The 18707-nt window shown below is 39.4% G+C and overlaps 2 protein-coding genes across 3 annotated transcripts; one reads left to right on the forward strand and one right to left on the reverse strand.

Annotated features, from left to right (window-relative positions):
• Positions 1-2611: 2611 nt before the first annotated feature.
• On the reverse strand, positions 2612-9552 carry LOC119498414. 2 transcript variants are annotated; one of them, XM_037787290.1, is made up of 5 exons: positions 9024-9552; positions 7913-8006; positions 3901-5323; positions 3469-3776; positions 2612-3345 (listed from the first exon to the last, which is right to left on the reverse strand). In XM_037787290.1, exons 4-5 carry the CDS (start codon positions 3674-3676, stop codon positions 3110-3112), a joined length of 444 nt encoding a protein of 147 aa, XP_037643218.1. In that variant the 5' UTR covers positions 3677-3776; positions 3901-5323; positions 7913-8006; positions 9024-9552; the 3' UTR covers positions 2612-3109. The 2 variants fall into 2 exon arrangements, with proteins under 2 accessions (XP_037643218.1, XP_037643217.1); XM_037787289.1 differs by lacking the exons at positions 7913-8006; positions 9024-9552 and having other exon boundaries at positions 3469-3730; positions 3901-4384.
• Positions 9553-11118: 1566 nt separating this feature from the next.
• Positions 11119-16956, forward strand: zgc:85843 (uncharacterized protein LOC405880 homolog). The gene is made up of 10 exons (XM_037787285.1): positions 11119-11421; positions 12803-12909; positions 12995-13092; positions 13744-13847; positions 13939-14021; positions 14104-14228; positions 15242-15343; positions 15459-15551; positions 15643-15762; positions 15846-16956. Exons 1-10 carry the CDS (start codon positions 11330-11332, stop codon positions 16053-16055), a joined length of 1134 nt encoding a protein of 377 aa, XP_037643213.1. The 5' UTR covers positions 11119-11329; the 3' UTR covers positions 16056-16956.
• The last annotated feature ends 1751 nt before the right edge of the window (positions 16957-18707 follow it).

Below are 18707 nucleotides of genomic sequence, written 5' to 3' on the forward strand. Positions count from 1 at the left end.
ATTTACAGAAAAAATAGTCCTGCCTTTCTGTTTTTAATGACTTTCCATGATTAACAGATAATAGGCAATACAAAAAAAAACAAAAAAACAGCTGATTTAAGCATAAACCACAAACATAATCAAACGTTATAATCTATTTTGTTTGTCCCACAAATGACATGAATTATATTATATTTTAATTTAGACACAGAGAAGTTATGTGAGATCCTACTCAGCTGTTATGAAATCAAGTAACAGAGGCTGCTGATTGTATTAATCTATTTGAAGATACGGAGACAAATGACTCGAGGGTCCTCTCCTTCTGAAAGAGTAACCTAGTGGGATTAGGAGGGGACAAAGTTAATAAGATTAAGTCATTGTTTGCTTTAGCAGTCAGTAGCAGCACAGCTTTGGTAATCTCGTTAGAGGCAAACAGAACTAAATCTAATTTCCCTTCAAAATTTGACAGATGCAACAGAAACAGCTTTGAAATGAGTAGAGAAAGTTATTAACTGAGCCTGTGGCACCACACACGAGCCTGAAACATTACTTTGAGATAAATAAAGGACCAAAACATCAAAGCTAAGAGGTTCTGTTTCACATTTACTGCTTTACTGGAGCACGTTTGGTTGCCACCTCTAAAAACCGTCACATTCACATCAGCCTGAAGGTGCTTGCTGGACAGTATCATAGACTGTATATGACAATATCAGGTGTGATGGCGTGTAGTTTATGGGCCCATTTGTACCAGGGCGCCCTCTCCTGGAGCAGCGATAGGCTTACTACACTCCACCATATGTGTGTTTGTGCTGCAAGGGTCAAACAAGACAAAGCTTTGACCTTTGTGAGAGCAGACAATTGTGGAAGACTGCTGCTTCTGCAATAATTAAACACGGAGGACAAACTATAAGGAGACTTTCAGATTGTATCTATATCTAGGTAGATAGATATATAGATAGATAGTAACTTTATTGATCCCGAGGGAGATTCAAGTTTCCAGCAATCACAGTTCCATAGTGCAAAACATGTTAGTAAAAACGGCACAAGTAAGTAATACAGAGTATAAAAAAATATCCCAGATATAAAAATAACAGGAGAGGAAGAAACTGTTAAAAATTAATATAATGCTGGGTAACAGCTGAGATAGGGGACTATTCAAAATGTGAATATAGTGCAGAAAGTGATATAGTGCTGGATAATAAAATATAGGAGATATAGATATCTAGAAATGTCAAATATGTTATATAATGCGGGATAAGAACTGAGGTAGAGTTTTTTTTTTTTTTTTAAATAGACTAAAGTGCAAAATAAAGCTGTACATTGTTGTAGAATACAGTAAAACTATATATAACTCTATAAAGGTGCAGAGTGTGCAGAACTAAAAAGTAGCTCAGTCTATTAAAGTGCACTGTGTGCATTAACTGTCCTGCAGACTTTCCTCCTTTGTCCTTTGGTACATTAAGATAATTGTTAATACAGGTTTAAATGAGAAAGTTAGCGTTTGTATTTGGGTGAACCGACCCCTTAACCTAGGGTTAGCCTGTGAACATCAGGATAAGATATGTTTTAATGGTTAAAAGGGTTCATTAATGAGTTGGGAATCCAGCCCAGACAGCTGGAGCTGAAAGTATACACCCAACAACCAAACTGTCACCTGCTACTGGCTATTTCAGTGTCAGACTGCTTGTTTGTAGTATTTTGTCCTTCATGTAATACTTGAGAGTTCACAGCACATCTTCAGATGTCCCCGTTCCTTTGATTTATATGTAACCGAATGATTCAGACATGAACAAATATAAAACTCTAAGCGGATATGAAGTGCCTGTAAATCAGAGCAGTAGTGTGTCCTTTGTGACTTCAAACAAAAAAACTCTGGTTTCTCTCCGTTTTAATGCCTCTAGTGTCTAATTTCAGAACAGAATTATTCAGAGATACTGAACTGATGAAGGATCTACATATTTTTGCATGTCATAAATTTAATGTAAATTCACAATGTTTTTCCTATTCATGTGCCATAATTTATGTCATAATTTCCTTTGCATATATTGTCACTTTGTACAAATGTTGCATCTGTTTACATACTGTTACAACTTCATACTTTCACGTCATGGTTATTCTGAAATTCACTCATTTACATGTGGCAGTAAGTTGGGCTGCTGCTATTTTGTGCATCCAAAAAGAGTCATATATCTCCCCCTTAGATTATGTCACTTTCCAATATGATTAATGAATCAATCTGAAACATTTTAGTGTCGGCAGGTCTTTGTTTATATAACTCTAGTTATGTGGACTACCACCTGACTGCTGAGTGCATAGAGCTTTAAAGGTAGGGTTGGTAGTGTTGTTCAAATACATTTTTTGTTATATTTGTTGAAATTCTCATTACATCTCGACAGCAATCAATAAATCAAATCCTCTGACAAAAAAAGAGAAAAATATCTGGTGCCTGTGGCTGTCGCAGGACTGTAGTAAACTCGTCCAATCATTTCATTTGCTAGCTACTTTCATTGGAAAAGAGTTGGCAACACTGCGCTGTTTCTTTTCGGTTGGATAATTTCTGGTAGTTTCTCAACATTACCGACCATAGCTTTAATATAAATGGAAATTAAACATTCAAAATGAACCGAGGACATTTTCTTTCCATCTGTATTTATTAAAGTCAGGCTACTCTGCAGCTTCTTTACATCTTCTCTTGACTTTAGATGCACTACAGAGGAGACATATCTACATTTTCTCTCATCAGTCATTAACAGAATAAAAGTAATACAGTCTTAAGCTTTTCAAGCAATCTTTAGCAGAGATGACTTAAGGCATATTATAGTTTTTTTTGTTTTGTTTTTAATCTCTGACCAACAAACTTGTGCTGACATTTGTGTGAAATATAGTTCCTGTGCATTTGTTCAAAGCCGCTGCAATGACCTCAATGGACACTAGATGTCCTCGTAAGACCATTCAAACATTCAGCACTTCCAACAAGAGATACCCTCCTGTGTTTACAAGGTCTAAACGCATCTCCAGCCTTATAGCCTCAATACAGCCATTCACTTCTCAGTCATCTCAGTACAATCACACCAAATACAGAAGATCTACTTCAACAACAAGCCTCTAATCTGATGTCATCTTTTTCGTCCTAGCTCCTCTTCTCAAAGACCACACGGGGTCCTGACTTGCTCCCCCGAGGCTCTGTAGAGATGATCCAGATGGCGGGGGCTTTCATGAAGTCCCTGTCAATTATCTTGTTCTCCTCGGCCCGGGCCAACGCCTCCAGTTCGGGGGTGGTTTCTGGGATCCAGTCTACCATGAACTTATCCTTGGCCTCACAGTAGTTCACCACCACTTCCTCAGGCTGCTCCCCAAACACCAAGTCTGTAAAACAAAGAGAGGGAAGAGGGAACAATGTTGAGTGCAAGAGAAACAATGCAAGAGGAAAAACTGTGAGTGAAACCAACACTTTTAGTATCTTCTGGCTCCTACAGTACAGTAACAAACCTGCAATGTCATGGATGAGGTCTTTGATGAGGTGACCGATGATGGCATAAAGGACACCCACCACGACCATGGCGGCCATGATCAGGTAGATGACGTAAGTAGGCAGGGTGATAGCATCCCGAGAGGGGGGTATGTAGCTCTCAAACATCACCGTCCCATCTTCTTCCTTGAAACGAACTTTTAAGCTACTGCCCTCCGTCACATCCATCGCTGTCTGGGAGTCTGTCAGCCTGCGAATCCACTTAATACCTCACAGTCATCGCTGTATCGAAAGAAGCCGGCACAAAGGTTTCACCTTACAAATCTTTCTATACAAATCACACAAAAAGACTAGGAGGAAATACCTCACTGCTTCACATAAAGCAACACAATGAACATTATACTTTCAGCAAAAGGTTTGCAAGCAGAACATGAATAAAAACTTCTACATACAGCAAGGAAGCCGGCAAACGATCCTCCCAATTCACTTGGTGTCTTCACATTCCTGGCAACACTAAGCAAGTTAAATTAAAAGTACGACTATATCTCTCACCCTGACACGTTTTTCATTTTGTCTCCCTGTACGAACTCCCTATCTGTCTGCTGGTGGAGCTACGCAGATGGAAACTAGATTAGCTGCAGCAGCTTGAGGTAGTCAAGGTCAGAGGAACGCCGCCGCGAGCACAGTTTCGTAATGAGGTAGGGAGAATCTACCTGATGCATGTAGAAGAGCATGCATATCTATGAATATCACAAGAACTTCTGCCTATAGACAGGAAATAATGCTTTCAGAGTCAAACATACATCCAGCTATACGAATGATCATAGAGAAGTTAAAAAAATGTTTGTGTGAGAAAAGAATAATTTATAAAGTGATATCTATCTATCTATCTATCTATCTATCTATCTATCTATATGTTCTTGTGCTGACATCTTTATCCAGCTGTATTTAATACCACTAATGTACAGTAATCCTTGGCATTGACAGATAAGGTCACTGCCCCTGATATAACCAGGTATTAGAGGAAGGTAAGATGGATTAAACAGACAAGACACAACAGCACTCATGTATTGTTCAGTTGTTTATTGGAAAGAAGCTTAGTCCAACACCAGAACAGACAGAACTGACATGTTTCTTATCCCGCAACACGTTACAGCAACATGTGTGACGTAAGAGGAAAGTGCGGATTATGACAGTTTGACTGGTCGGTGGGGAAAATGAACAGAAATGGTGATACATATGCAATTTCACGAATCTTTTTCATGGAAGTTATGCATACATACATATATAATCTCTGGATTTGAATGTCAGTTATTGAAATAAAATGTATTTTTACAGCTCACATCAACATCTTTGAAGTTTACATGGTACATGATTTACATTTTTTTAAGCATGAGAAAAAATGTTTATGCAGCAAAAGATGATATAGTGCAATAATAATAGTAATCAAAGTAAGCATTTCTTAGCAAAAAAAGCTATTTGTTGTTTTATATAAAACAAAAATGCCTCAGCATTATGCATCACTACAGCAAAGAGACATCACTGATTACTACTGCTGTGCTAAAGTGAAAACTCAAAGGGAGGTGGCATACGGGGTCACGGAGGGGCAGGTGAAGGTCACACTATGAGCAGATATTCTTTTTTCTCTGGGGTATGGCGGAGCGATGGAGCTTCTCAGAGGAGGAGGATTGGATGGACGGCGGCCGCCTCCGTCTCCCCAGTAGAAGCCGGGCAGCAGCCCGTCCTTTTCCCTCTCCATCCTCAGCCCGTCGTTCTCCATCAGCTTACTGCAAACGCTCAGTCTGTGCTCTTCTTCTATTTCTGCACTCCCTTCCTCTGAATCATCCTCCACTGGTTTGGGGCCAAGAATCCAGTCTGTGAGGAGGAAAAAAAAACATGTGAGAATTAAATGATTTTCTGTGACTTTGAAGTGTGTCTTTTAAAGGGGCACTCCACCAATTTTACATAATTAAGTTCAGTTTACTCGCATGGAGCCTGTGAAAAAATTTATATAATTTGTAATAATAACTTTCTGGATGGAGCTCTCTAAAAGCTCTCTAAAGTAAAAAAAACCTGATGATGTCATCAGGGTCATCTCAGCTTGGGTTTGGAGACTACAAGTTTTTAACATAGCCTGCATTATAAACAAGCGCATTGAGTTTGAAAGAAGTGGGCATTGACCAGGCAGGGGAGGTCAAATCTAAGATGCTATTGAGTTGCATTATGTGAAATGTAGGATCCAGTGTTTTGGGGACTAAAACACATTCTTATCCCATCTCGTCACATAGTGACGCCTTGTTAGACCTCTCTTTGCACTTTGTCGCAATGTTCTGATTGTTTGTGTAAAGCACTTTGAATTGCCCTGTTGCTGAAATGTGCTATACAAATAAAGCTGCCTTGCCTCTCGGCGTCACTTTTTTGGTCGCAGTAAACACATGTTTAATGTCGTGAATTAAACATAAACACTTACAGTATATACACTATAGTTAGGTTCAGGATAAAAAAGTTGGTCTTAGAATTACTACGTTTTTAAAGTGAAAATGTGACTGGATGTTTTGGACACGGGATACGAACGAACAGCTGATTGTAACGTGAAAGTGAAACGTAACGCACGGGACACAAACAGTGGTCTCCTGAATGAAAGCCTTGTGTTTGTTGGGCCCATCCACATCCCTTCCTGTCTCTTTCACTCTTTAAACTACATCACCACTGCAGTTTCCCTAAGCGTTTACTGTTGCCGCGGATGGGTTTACATTCAAAGCCCGGTGCGTACTGCCACTAAAGGGTGCCTTGTGTGTCGATATTGAACGCAGACGACCGTGACAAAGCATTGATATTTGATGACCTGGGAATGAGAATGGGCTGAAATGTCTGGATATCTTGGCTTTGTGGAAGTGCAATAAAACATCAGCAGAGTACCCCTTTAAGATGTTTCTTTAGCAGCAGTCATTCACTCAAGTTTCAATCAGTTTTTGGCAATCACCTCGATGGTATAGCAAGGAAACTGTTGGGAAGGTTGACCTCTGCACACAAACCTCAGGGTGAATGTGAAGGAGAGTCATCAAACAACACGGTCAAAACACTGATGCAGCCCTGGCCCAAGAGCTCAGGGAGGAAAAAGGACTCAAAGACACCAGAGTGGAGAGAGAGTGATGGGAAGGAGAGGACACCAGCCAGGGGTTACCTGCTAGGTCATGCATCAGATCTTTAATCAGATGTCCCACTATGGCGTAGGTGGCCACTATAACCAATACCACCCCGACTAGGACATAGACTACATTGCGCGGCAGAGTTATAGCATCTCTTGCTGGCGGTATGTAGTCCACGAAGTAGGCCTCCTCCTCTCTCCTCCTGGACAGCTGGAGGAGCTGCCGGCGCTCAAACACCAGCTGTGTGAGGTTCAAGAGCAGAGCTCCTCCTGAGGCGTTTAGAGACGCAACTGGTTGTTGGTTCATGGTTTTAGTCGCTTTGGTTGTTGGTTTTTGACAAGTGGATACTGTCTGGGATAGTCTGTTCAAGGAACGTTGGGCTGTTTCTTTGGGTGATTTATTGTCTTGATGCAGATCCAAGCTCCTTCTGTGAAAACTTGGAAAACGGGTGATAAAGGTGCATCAGAGACGAGTACGATTTTAGATACTTTTATATTTTCTGAAGCTGAGAGGAATGGCAGGATTGATGACAGATGGTTAAAAAATGAGGACATGGTGTTTCTGTAGTGCAGAAAATGTAGTTCACCAGACAAGAAAAATGTGATACAATAAGTGTGCCAACACTCCTAATCTTTCGTCTAGACTTAAATCCTAGCATTCGCCCTTCTAGGGTTTTCGGAGAGAGGGGCCCCTCGGTCAAACTTCCAGGGGAGCGAGGAGTGTGAGACGGACGAGAGGTGAATATAGGACAGACGGAGTTAATAGGATTGAGTGTGTTACAGAGCAATATCAGCTTTCCATCTGTAGGGATTAGAGATATGAGCGAAGAGAGGTGGACAGTAATACGGCAAAGAGGCTTATGGTCCTCCAGGACATGTTGCATATATATATATATAGGATACATATATTACAGCAAATCCACTTTCTCTTGGGTTTAAACTGGCATCACTTTATGGATATCCCAGGCTTTGAAATTATCTTAAAGCACAGCAGGTCCACTTCTTATACTCTACTATACTATAAATGTCCTGTCACATAATTCACTGATATGACACTTTACTTTCATGGCTCATTTCTTGCTTGATAACAGAGCAGATGGTGATATTTCGAAATGTGACCAATAAATATCCCCACGGGTAACAAAACTGTACATCATCAAATATAACTTATGAAAGACTCGTGAAATTTGTCAAACAAACATATCGATTCCCTTTCTAATATAAATGATGAGAAAATGTTAGAGATGAAAAAGGAACAAATTAGGGTGAAATGAGGAAGTTTTAAGATGTTATGGTGAAGTTGTATGACTCCTTACCTCGTAATCAATACTTGAAATGGCTCCTCAGTTCTTTTCTTTGAGTTGTAAATGAAAGGACTCCCAAATTGGCATGCGTTGTACACAGGTGGCTCTGGAAATAACCACAAACACATCGCAGAAAGTTAAGATCATGCAAACTAAAAAGGCTTACCGAAGTGGCTGCTCTGTCACAGCAAACCCCCAAAAGAAACCCACCATCAGTGATTAGTAGGGCAGGTAAACAGTGATCCAAAAATAAGCTTTTCTCCTCTCAGATCTTCTTGGTGGAGCAACAGCGTGCAGGTTGCTTCTCTATGCTTTAGATTCATCGTCTTTTGGCGGCTCGGGAACTTTGCAAAACCGAGAAGCGAGGAATTGCCATTCAACGATGGTGATGGCAACGTTCGCAAAGAGGATGAACCAAGAGACTGGGTGCAGACCTAAGAAGAAGGCGTTTGACATGTTGTGTAGAAGCTGAAAGATGTGGGGAAAAAAAGATTCAAAAGGATGATGAACTTGATTGAAAATCAAGTCTTCCCGTAAAGCAGGAACCAGGTGACAAATCGGAAGAATGGATGTAACGACACAGCAGTGTGAGGTCTCTGAATGTGTCTCAGGATGAGGCTGTCAGGAGAGTCAGGCTGTCTGCATCAGTGTCAAGGTGTTCTTCAGTAATCCATGACAGGATTTGCTTCACTGTCACTCTCACCTGCAACACGTTTTAACTGAGTCAGCAGACAGCAAAACAGAGTTCATTTAGCATCACCTGAAGTACCTGTTGACACTCAATTGTGGTGCAGTTTCAGCAACTGATTCACACTGTAAGCTACGGGTGTAAGAAAATAGGTGTTGGATGTTACAGGGACTGTGATAAAAGCAAATCCCACTGTTCTAGTGGTGTGTTCTTTATACTATGACCATTTTCCTGAATTAGATTTCAAAAATCATATCGCCTTGCTTGCAATATCCCAATATATCGCGATATATTGAATCGTAACCCGTGTATCATGATACGTATCATATCGCCAGATTCTTGCCAATACGCAGCCCTACTGTAAGCCACAAACACGACTAGGAGACAAAACATAGATATTAAAACATGCATTTCAATGTATTTTCCTGGCATTACCTGTAAGAAGGACTTTCTCTTTCACTTGCAGGATCCATTCAGGTCAGTAAAAAAACTTTAAGTTAGTATCCAAGTCTTGTCCAGGTGAAATAGAAAGCAGATCAATTGCAAAATCAGACTCCACAGAAAGCACTACAAGCTGAACTGCTCTTGCTCACTAGTCCTAAGCAAAAAAAAAAACACCCAATCATTCAGTCAGTCCATATTGACTGTGACTCCCTCAGGCCGGGGTGACGATCTTCTGGGGTTTGTCTTCTGGCTCCGACAGCCACTTGAAGTAGTAATCGGTCAAAACGAAGGTCCAATAGATGGCAGTTAGGGAGGTGTTTACCACTATAATGCCGATGATTAGAGGGTGCATCATTGTTGCAGACTGGGTGGACTCTTTTTAAGAATCTGTGTCACCTCAAAAAATCGTGTGTGTGTGTGTGTCTGCCGTGTGGGCGAAGGGTTGTCCGTGTGTCTGATTTAATCACCTCTCTGTCCGCTGCTACTCTGGACTCCCCACCCCTCTCCACTCTCTCTTTCAGCTGGCCACTAAGGTTCAGTGGCAGCAGCATAATCCTCTTCAGCCGCTTTGTTACAGAAGATGCATTAGATGTAGGCCTGCTTTACAAATGTTCATCCATAAGATGCTGTTGCGTAATGTTCATTCTTTACAATATGCAGAAAAAAAGAGTGGTATGAGACAGTGTTTTTTAAAGAAACTGTTGAAGAAAGGTAACATGATGATTTAAGCAACCTCAGTGACTAAAAAAAAATAATACCATAATCTTTGTTCTGAACTTTATGCTCTCTCCCAGATATAATCCAGAAACTAATCAAGACTGGAGGCGGAGGAGTTCTTAATCTTACAGCAAACAGGACAGATGGCTCCTTAATCGAACCCCAGGGGCCAGAGGAGCCCAGACAACACTTCAACATGTGCAGCATGACCAGGATTTTTTTTTTTTTTTTTAGTTTTTTCATTACAGACTCATCTCATGTGCCTAGAATTTATAGCTGGATGAAATTAGAAAGCAAAAGCACAAGGGTGAAATTCAGTTAAACAAGCCATCAAGGAAAGGACACCAAAAACAGTAAGGAGAGAAGTTCCTCCACCAGATGGCAGTCTGTACAAGCATACACTGAAAGACAATAGATTGTGTAGTGTGGAATCACACAGCAGATAATTGAACTGTAATCAATTGCAGCCAGAAATACCAAAGTGTTTCTTTTGACTAATGCGTATTTTACGCATTACGCATGACCCAGAAGTCCAAAGAAGAGTATGTGTATTTCTGTCTGTGGGGTGGATGTGTGGAATTGGTTGGGTGATGGGTTGAAGCAGAGCACAAATATAAATCAATTTAAAAAGCTATACCAAAAAATATATGTTATGGTTGAGGAAGAGTTGTGTTAAGGGTTGTGTTTTTTTTATTAATTTGTTTTTTTTTATACTTAATTTTTTCCCTTTTTTCAAGGCTGTTTTCATATATGCAATCCACTGTTTGTAATTAGAACAGTCTATAAACCAACTTTTAAGTAGATGAGCTTACAGACAAACCCATCAAGTACACCAGAGAAAACAACCTCAACATTCAAAACCAAAACAAAACCAAGAAAAGAAATAACAATAATAGTAATGACAGAAAAAGAAAGAGTAGAGTTAAAAAACAACAACAACATAGCAAACAAAAAACAAAAAAACACATAAAAAAAAGGGTTGTATTAAGGGTTGATTTATATCTACTTTTTAACTCCGGATGGATATGTGGGTTGTAAATAAACTTGGGATGCTGTTCATATATTTAATTTGGGATGTAAATAAATCTGGGATAGTTTATATATGATATTATATTATCATTCTATGATATATGAGTTATGAGAGGAGAAGTGAGAAGTGGTAGGGAAATATAAGTTTTACTTCTAACTACTCCTTTTCGTACACTATTACTCTTGTTTTGTTTGTTATTATTTTGTATCTGTTTTTATTTATGTTATGTTCGAAATAAAGTCTTTCATTCATTCATTCATTCATTATCTGCACTTTGCACCACTCTCCCTTTAAAGTTTCACTCATTAGACGTGACTCCTCCTGAGTTGACCTTTGACCCCCACTAGATAGACGTATTGGAGCAGCAGAGTTGTTTCATCACAGATCAAAAGGCAACAGGAGGTGGACACTCCTTAAAATCACCTCTTTCTCTCGGTGCCAGTGGAGAGAGGACACTTGCTTCTAACATGCCTCGTGTTTAGCTCATACTAGCCTGTTTTCTGTGTGGCCATTTCTTTCTAAAAAAGAGGTCAAACAACAACGTTTCATCATGAGGCCTCCGGTGGAAGTCAGCGTGTTGATCCTTTCTCTGATGGCTCCTGCAATTTTGTTCACCATGAACCACATCCCTGCGCTTCAGGAGTAAGTGTGCATGATACTTTCACTGTCATCATCTTGGTCTTGCTGTTTGGAGGCATTGCAAAGCGAAGCTGCTGATATTAATAGGCTTATATAGCGGCCCACAGCCTGAGGGAGAACCAGGTTTAGCGAGGTGCGTGTTTATCCTGAGGTAACCTCGTTTAAATAAATAAAACAAAAATGTAACTTAGTTTTTATTGCAGTTTCAGCAACTTATACAATCATCATCACATTCTTTACCACAGTCTTTTCACCTCGTTTAAATTTAATGTTGAGAACACAGAAAACAAGATTCACTTAAGCCTTGAGATTTAGTGAATTTAAGGAAAATGTAACACTTTTAAAAGTAAATGGAGTAAATTAATTAATTGATTATCTTGAGTGTGAGACTTTTAAAAATATAACCGTATCACACTAATTCATCAGTATTCCTTGTTGGTCCCAAGATCAGTGCAATTGATTCATAGAGCTGCACTTTTAAACATAATGAGTCAGACTTAACTATAGTTTCCATATACTCCTGGAAACCAAGTAAAAAAAGTGTCTTCCAATTTCTTTTTTGTGTGATTTCCTTCCTATTTAGGGTTAAAAGAAAATCTTACAATTTAGACTTTTACATTTTTATTTCTAATTTTGCAATATGTCCACTGTAGTGGACCACAGGACCATTTCAGTGTGAAAAGACAGCCGAATTTAGAAGATACGAAAAAAAATAAGAGTGATATTAAACCAAGAATACATTCAACTTGATTTAAAAAAAAACAAAAACACATGACATATCACTGGAAAGCCCATGATGTCCTCTTTACAATACCCCAGAGGTTGATAGAGTAGGTCAAAAGAGTAAAAGCAGATGCACATGGACAAAATGTCCACTACATAGGACACATGTGAATGGGCTGGGTCTCAGGAGGTTATGGTGTGCAGAACATGACCAAAAATAAAACTGCTGATTAAAATTTCACCAAAGGAAACCTTAAAGTCAATGAAAAGTCTTTGACTGTGATGTCTAAATGAAAAGGAGTAGGGGAGTTTGGGCCCTTTGTGTCTAATGAAAGAGTGTTGAGATATTTTTTTTTCTAAAAAGCAAATGGAGTAAAGATCAGGATAAGGAGTTAATGAAATGGTGACTCTACAATCTATAAACCTTCATTTCTAACCTCCTATTTGTTGATGAATGTGAGGAAAGTTTGTAGATTATTCATAATCAGGGCTGCAGCTAACAATAATTTTCATTTTCAACTGATCTGCTGATTACTTTCTTGATTAATTGATTCATTGCTTGATTGATAAAATGTCAGACAACAGAATAAATGACATGATGAGAATGTTTTTAAAGCACAGTTTGTAAATTGATTTATAAATTCTCATCTTTATTCCTCAGACCTCTTCCTATCCTGGGAATGGAAATGGTCGTCCTGGGATTGTTTCTTCTTCTTCTCCACCTCCTCACTGGGCGAAACAAGATGAAAGTGGACCCCTTATTCTATGGTACAACCAGACAAACACACACTTTAACATCTATCAGTGAAATGAAAGTGGTTTTTTTTCATTGTGTCTCTATTTGTCTGTCCAGTATTTGCAGAGTTTTCCTTCGCCTGCATGGTGGGCCTGACTAATGCTTTAGAGCAGGATGGGTTCATCTCTGGCTTCATGGGCTTCTACCTGAAGATGGTAAGTGGACCCTTACTGAGCTAAATCCTTACCCTCTCTGTCTAAGATGACTTCTTAAAGAGGACCTATTATGCTTATTTTCAGGTGTATACTTGTATTTTGGGTTTCTATTAGAACATGTTTACATGCTTTAATGTTCAAGAAACACTTTATTTTTCTTATACCAGCTGTGCTGCAGCGTCTTTTTTCACCCTCTGTCTGAAACGCTCCATTTGAGGTTCCTGCCTCCCCCCTCCCGAAAAGCCCAGTCTGCTCTGATTGGTCAGCTGGCCCACTCTGTTGCAATTGGTCAACCGAACCAATCGGACTCCGCTCTAACTAGCTTTGTTGAGGACGTGCCGAACTAGCCGCTAGGCAGGTATTATGCAAATGTGTTACTTGGTGACATCACCACGTTATGGAAGAAAAGGCAGGACTAGAATCAAGGCGTTTCAGGCAGTTCAGGAGCAGTGTTTCTGTGGGGGATAGTAGCTCCCTTTGGCGTGGACTTTGTAACTTTGCAGACCTTTTACATGCACAAAAAACTATATAACACACTAAAGGAAAGGGGAAAAAGCACAAAAGCATTATAGGTCCTCTTTAATGATGGTTTGTATTTCAGACGTTTATATGTCAAAAGTTAAAATTCCTCATTTCATGCCATCTCTTCAGGGTGAGCCTCATCTGAGTACCGCCTATGCTGTGATGATGTCGTACTGGGAAGGAATCGTTCACATGGTCCTCTTCCTCAACATCATCCACCGCATGTTCAAAGGGTAAGCTGTGGCATCCCCATCAGAAACTTGTCTGCTACAGTCTGTGTTCAGTGAGTCCTCTGAGAAACCTGTTGATTTTCTGTCCACGCAGGAAGTCCTATCGTAGCCTGGCGCTGCTGTGGGTGGGCTCCTCAATTGCACATCAAATTGTTCACATCCCAGGAGTGGTCATTGGTGAGAGCTGCCTACCTTTGATTCAACACATCGTCCATGTTGTTTGTGTTTGTTTCTATTATTGATGTTCTCATTTGTGCAGGTAAATACGGGTCTAACATTCAACCACCCTTTTGGAGGAACATTCCCTTCTTTTTGATGCCTTTCTGGGCGGCCTCCGTGCTCTTCAGCCAACGCAGAGAGGTGCCTGTCATCACAGCAGACAAGGTAAATCTCAGCAGTTAAGACTTTTACAATATATCTATAGAGTAGTGGTGCCCAACCCTCTTACTTTTTAGAGTGTTTCATTTGAGCTGTTGTCAGAGGACCGAAGAGGTAAAACTGTGCAGTATTCATCTTTACAGTAAGAAAAAAAAGCAAAGAACAGTACGAAAAATTAACAGCATTAGTGGAGCAGATATTTGTTTTCTCCTTGTTTCCTCACTCTGATAATAATCTCGCGACCCCTCGTCTGGGTCCCGACCCCCAGGTTAGGAACCTCTGCCACAGAGGAGCAACTTTGTGCTTATTTACTTGTGTGATTACATCAAAGCCTGACTGATGATGGATGTTTGAGGCTGATACTGAACATTAAGAATCTAATAGCCCGACTGTATTGGGCAATTATAAACTCATTTGATCCCACAAATTAGTATATAAAAAGCTGTGATAAAGATTTGTCAGCACATATTTAACAACAGGCTTTATTATGAACCATGACAGTAAATACAAAATATAAAAAAAACACAAAAACCAAAAACATTTTAAACCTAAATTAAGACAAACATGCATCTTTACATGTACATATTGCACATAATCATCCAGTCCATGTTTATCCATTCAGTATTTTCTTTACACTATTTGTATAGTTTACAACTTCCAGAACACTTAACTTGTCTATAGATGTATTATTTTATTCTTGTTTTATTGTTGGTTATTGGTGCTTTTTATATATATTTATATAATATTTTTCTATATACACCTATTTTCTCACTACTTTTGTACATAACAGTCCTGCCTATTCCTCACCTTATTTGTCCAGCTTTGTTGTCATTTCTATCTCTGTGTAAGTACATTGAGAGAGCTGCATAAAACCGAATGTCTGTACTTAGCTAAATAATTGTCATCCTGATTCTGAAATGCAGCCTTATGCAAATCTGCCTATATTGGTTAAGCTCTAATGATCATTTGAAGTAATTTAAAGGACTGAATGTACAATATATTTTTCCTGTGTTGACTAGATTTCAGTGGAGCAGAAGAAAGGTCTGCTGTCTCGACCTGTTGACCTGCTTCTGTCTCTTCTGTTGCTCGGAGCAATGGCCTTCTCTGTTTTCAGAGGCTTTGTGAGTAAAACTACATGGAAGCTTTTGTATCTGTCCAGCATTCATGAACTCACTGAGACATAAGGTCACATGTGCAGTATGGATGCTATAACCTGCTCCTCCTGCTCTGCTCCAGGTGGTGCTGGACTGTCCTCTAGATGCCTGTTTCACCTACATCTACCAATACGAGCCCTACCTCAAAGACCCAGTTGGCTTTCCCCGGGTTATGGTCAGTCTGGAGAAAACTACACCGGATCAAACCAAATATATTGTATGTTCTTGTTCAAAATAAGTGATCTTTTTGTGCACCATTCCTGCAGATGATGGTGTATTTGTTCTATGCTGTGCCCCTGATGACGGTCTTCACTTATGGTCTGCAAACACCTGGATGCAGCTGGATGTTGGACTTGACCCTCTTCTTCGCTGGCGCCATGGCTCAGGTAACTGTGGTTATTATGTCTTTGCTGTTATTAATATTCTTTGAAAAAGCATAAAAGCTGACTTCCTCCCGCTGTCCTCTCAGACCCAGTGGTGCCATATCGGAGCATCTCTGCACTCTCGCACTCCCTTCACGTATCGAGTCCCGGCAGACAAATGGTGGCCTGTTATCACCCTCAACGTGCTGCTGGCTGTTGTGCCGGCTCTGCTGGCCCTGCGTTGCCGCACCAACCCGGCTTATTTTATGAAACGTGTTCCCGAGGGACAGGCCAACGACGAGAAGAAGAAAAAGTAGACCACACACCTGCCACGGACTGTTGAGGAATACTTCACACTGTGACAAGGTTAATGTTTTCTGGGGACACAAACTGCATTAAACACAATTTTCAACCTAAGACCCAGAGAGGAACTGTCAAAGTCAACCGTTCAAACCTTGCACAGCACTCCCTGTATGGACTATTGGACCCTGATAAGAAGGCTGTTGATGGAGTGGAGGACTGTGATCAGCTTTCAGGTGACTCATGCAGACATCCAGTTGGTATCTTCCCAATCTAAGACTATTAACCTGGATCCTGCAGTTTGGCAACTCGCTACTGGAGATTAACAGTCATCTTTGGGCATTTTTCTATGCAGAAATTCACACAACAACTGCACAGCTTGAAGTTTATGTTTACTGATCTGAAATTGACAGTCAGTGAAAAACTATCACGGTTTTCATTGTTTAAAAACTGAATGTAAGAAGATTCACTGAATACTTAAAAGGAATAACTAAGAGTTTTTGATAAGGGAGATAATAGCAGGTGTTATTCACGTGGAGAATCTGATGAAGGAAAAACTCTGGTGCCTTTATATTGTGTAAAATATTTGATGATCCAATTTCCGAAAGCCCAGGGTGTCGTCTGCAAATTGTTTTGTTTTGTTCGACCAACAGCTTGAAACACAAATTCAGTTTACAATGATATAAAATGGAGAAAAGCCGCAAATCCTCACACTGGAGACGCTGAAAGCGGAGATTATTTGGTGTATTTGCATGATAAATTACTTAATTGATTATGAAAATAATTTTGTCCATCAACTAATCGATTTCAACTCTAGTTGTGATGCATCTGAATGTTTTTTATGTTCCACTTTATTTTGTGCAATAAAAATAAATAAAAACTTGGGCTACAGATCATTTGAGCCAGATATTAACATTATCTGTGAATGTCTTAGCTGATGTCTGTTTGCAGTTACAAAAACAAACTAAAGTTGATTCATAAATCTAAAGTCATTTATTGACAACATGAGCAGTTTGCTGGTTTAACAGGACAATCTCTTCAGACGTCAATATTGTCTCCGGTTGGTGATGTCATTGTGCCCTATGTGCAATGAACCGCTGGCCCAGTTCACTCTGCTGCAGGTGTCCCACTGATAAGAGGTGAACCCTGGATTTAGGTGAGCCACAATTGCACAAACGATCACATGACACGTCCGTCAGCTGTCCATGGGCCAAACGTTTTTTTGTTTTGGGTGCCGAAGTGTATTTTTTTCACCTGGCGGATCAAAATTGTCCTTTTTTTTTCTCAGAAGTTGTGAGCTGAAGTTCACATTTTATAATTTAAATTTATACATATTGTTTTTTTAAGGAAGCTAAAAATGTTTTTAGATGCAGTGTCCTGAAATTTGACACTTTATGCCAATTGCAAAAATAGGAAATAAATGAATGAAAACAATTTAACACATTTTCCAATATAATGTAGCCATGGCAGAGGAGAAAAAAGTAATACAAAATTAGCTTTTAGACCATCATGTGTAAAAAAAATGGGACATGCAAGTGGTTTTAAATGAAAAATATTACAAAAAACATTGAAAAATATCCAGATAACAGGGGCTGTCTGGACAGGTGTGTTATTAAAATCCTGGCTATGGCCCTATGAATCCAGTTCAGACAGAAGTGAAGAAGAATAGATAGATTTCTGTGGTTGAACCATCAGATTAAAATAAAACTGTAATTCACCTGAAGACAATTGAGTGGTTATTTTGACAGCAGTGTTTCTTTTGGTTTGTTGTTCATTCTGGCAAACAGTCTTTTATGTCCCACTCGCCTGGGGGGCCATCCTTCTCTCTTAAAATATTCTGCTCACAGACACAACAGAGATGAGAAAATTGCCTTGTGAACCAAACATGATAAAACTATTGCTCGTTGCGTAGACTGCAATATGAAGTGAGCAGCAAAGCTCAGAAAGATAAAGCCAAAATAAAGGGGTTTGATTCAGTTTCACCTGCCGGGGTACCAAGGTGACACGAAAGAAACAATCTCTCAGCAACAACAGCTCTTTCCTGTCTAAAAGTAATGGATTATAGGATCTCACACTCCAGTAAAACAAAACCCTGAGCCATCCTACTATTGTTTCCGATAATATGTGTTTGTCATGTCTAATATCCTCGTTTATATTTGGAAACTAGATTGTAATTATAATGATTTACAGATGGGTTATAGAAATGATCTCTTTTGTATTATGACTGTAGTATTTTACCTGCTCCGTGCTCTAGATCAGAGGTCAGCAACGTGAGGCTCTGGAGCCACATGCGGCTCTTTAGCCCTTCTCCAGTGGCTCCGTGTGGATTTTTAAAAATGGAAATTAATAACTGTTTTTTTGTTTACATTTTCATTTTTTATTTATCATTGTTGTATGTCTATGGTACAACGGAGTATTAGGGCCATATTGAGGGGAAAAAAATAAATCTGAGATTTCGAGAATAAAGTCATAATATTACAAGAATAAAGTCATAGGTTTACGAGAAAAAAGTTGTATTATTATGATAATAAAGTCATAAGTTTAAGAGAAAAAAAAGTCGTATTATAAAGTAGTAATTTTATGTGTTATTTTATTTTTTTCTCATAAAGTTATGACTTTATTCTCGTAATATTACGACTTTTTTCTCGTAAAGTTATGACTTTATTTTC

This window comes from Sebastes umbrosus, chromosome 12 (genome assembly GCF_015220745.1).
Source record: "Sebastes umbrosus isolate fSebUmb1 chromosome 12, fSebUmb1.pri, whole genome shotgun sequence".
Classification (NCBI taxonomy): Eukaryota; Metazoa; Chordata; class Actinopteri; order Perciformes; family Sebastidae; genus Sebastes; species Sebastes umbrosus.

What these genes read in the sequence shown, in the direction of transcription:
- LOC119498414 (XM_037787290.1), bottom strand. Translation starts at nt 3,676, where the DNA reads ATGGATGTGACGGAGGGCAGTAGCTTAAAAGTTCGTTTCAAGGAAGAA. An exon ending in CCTCATCCATGACATTGCAG is followed by an intron (nt 3,346 to 3,468) that starts GTTTGTTACTGT and finishes TTTGTTTTACAG; the next exon opens with ACTTGGTGTTTGGGGAGCAG.
- zgc:85843 (XM_037787285.1), top strand. Translation starts at nt 11,330, where the DNA reads ATGAGGCCTCCGGTGGAAGTCAGCGTGTTGATCCTTTCTCTGATGGCT. An exon ending in CATCCCAGGAGTGGTCATTG is followed by an intron (nt 14,022 to 14,103) that starts GTGAGAGCTGCC and finishes TCATTTGTGCAG; the next exon opens with GTAAATACGGGTCTAACATT. An exon ending in TCTCTGTTTTCAGAGGCTTT is followed by an intron (nt 15,344 to 15,458) that starts GTGAGTAAAACT and finishes GCTCTGCTCCAG; the next exon opens with GTGGTGCTGGACTGTCCTCT.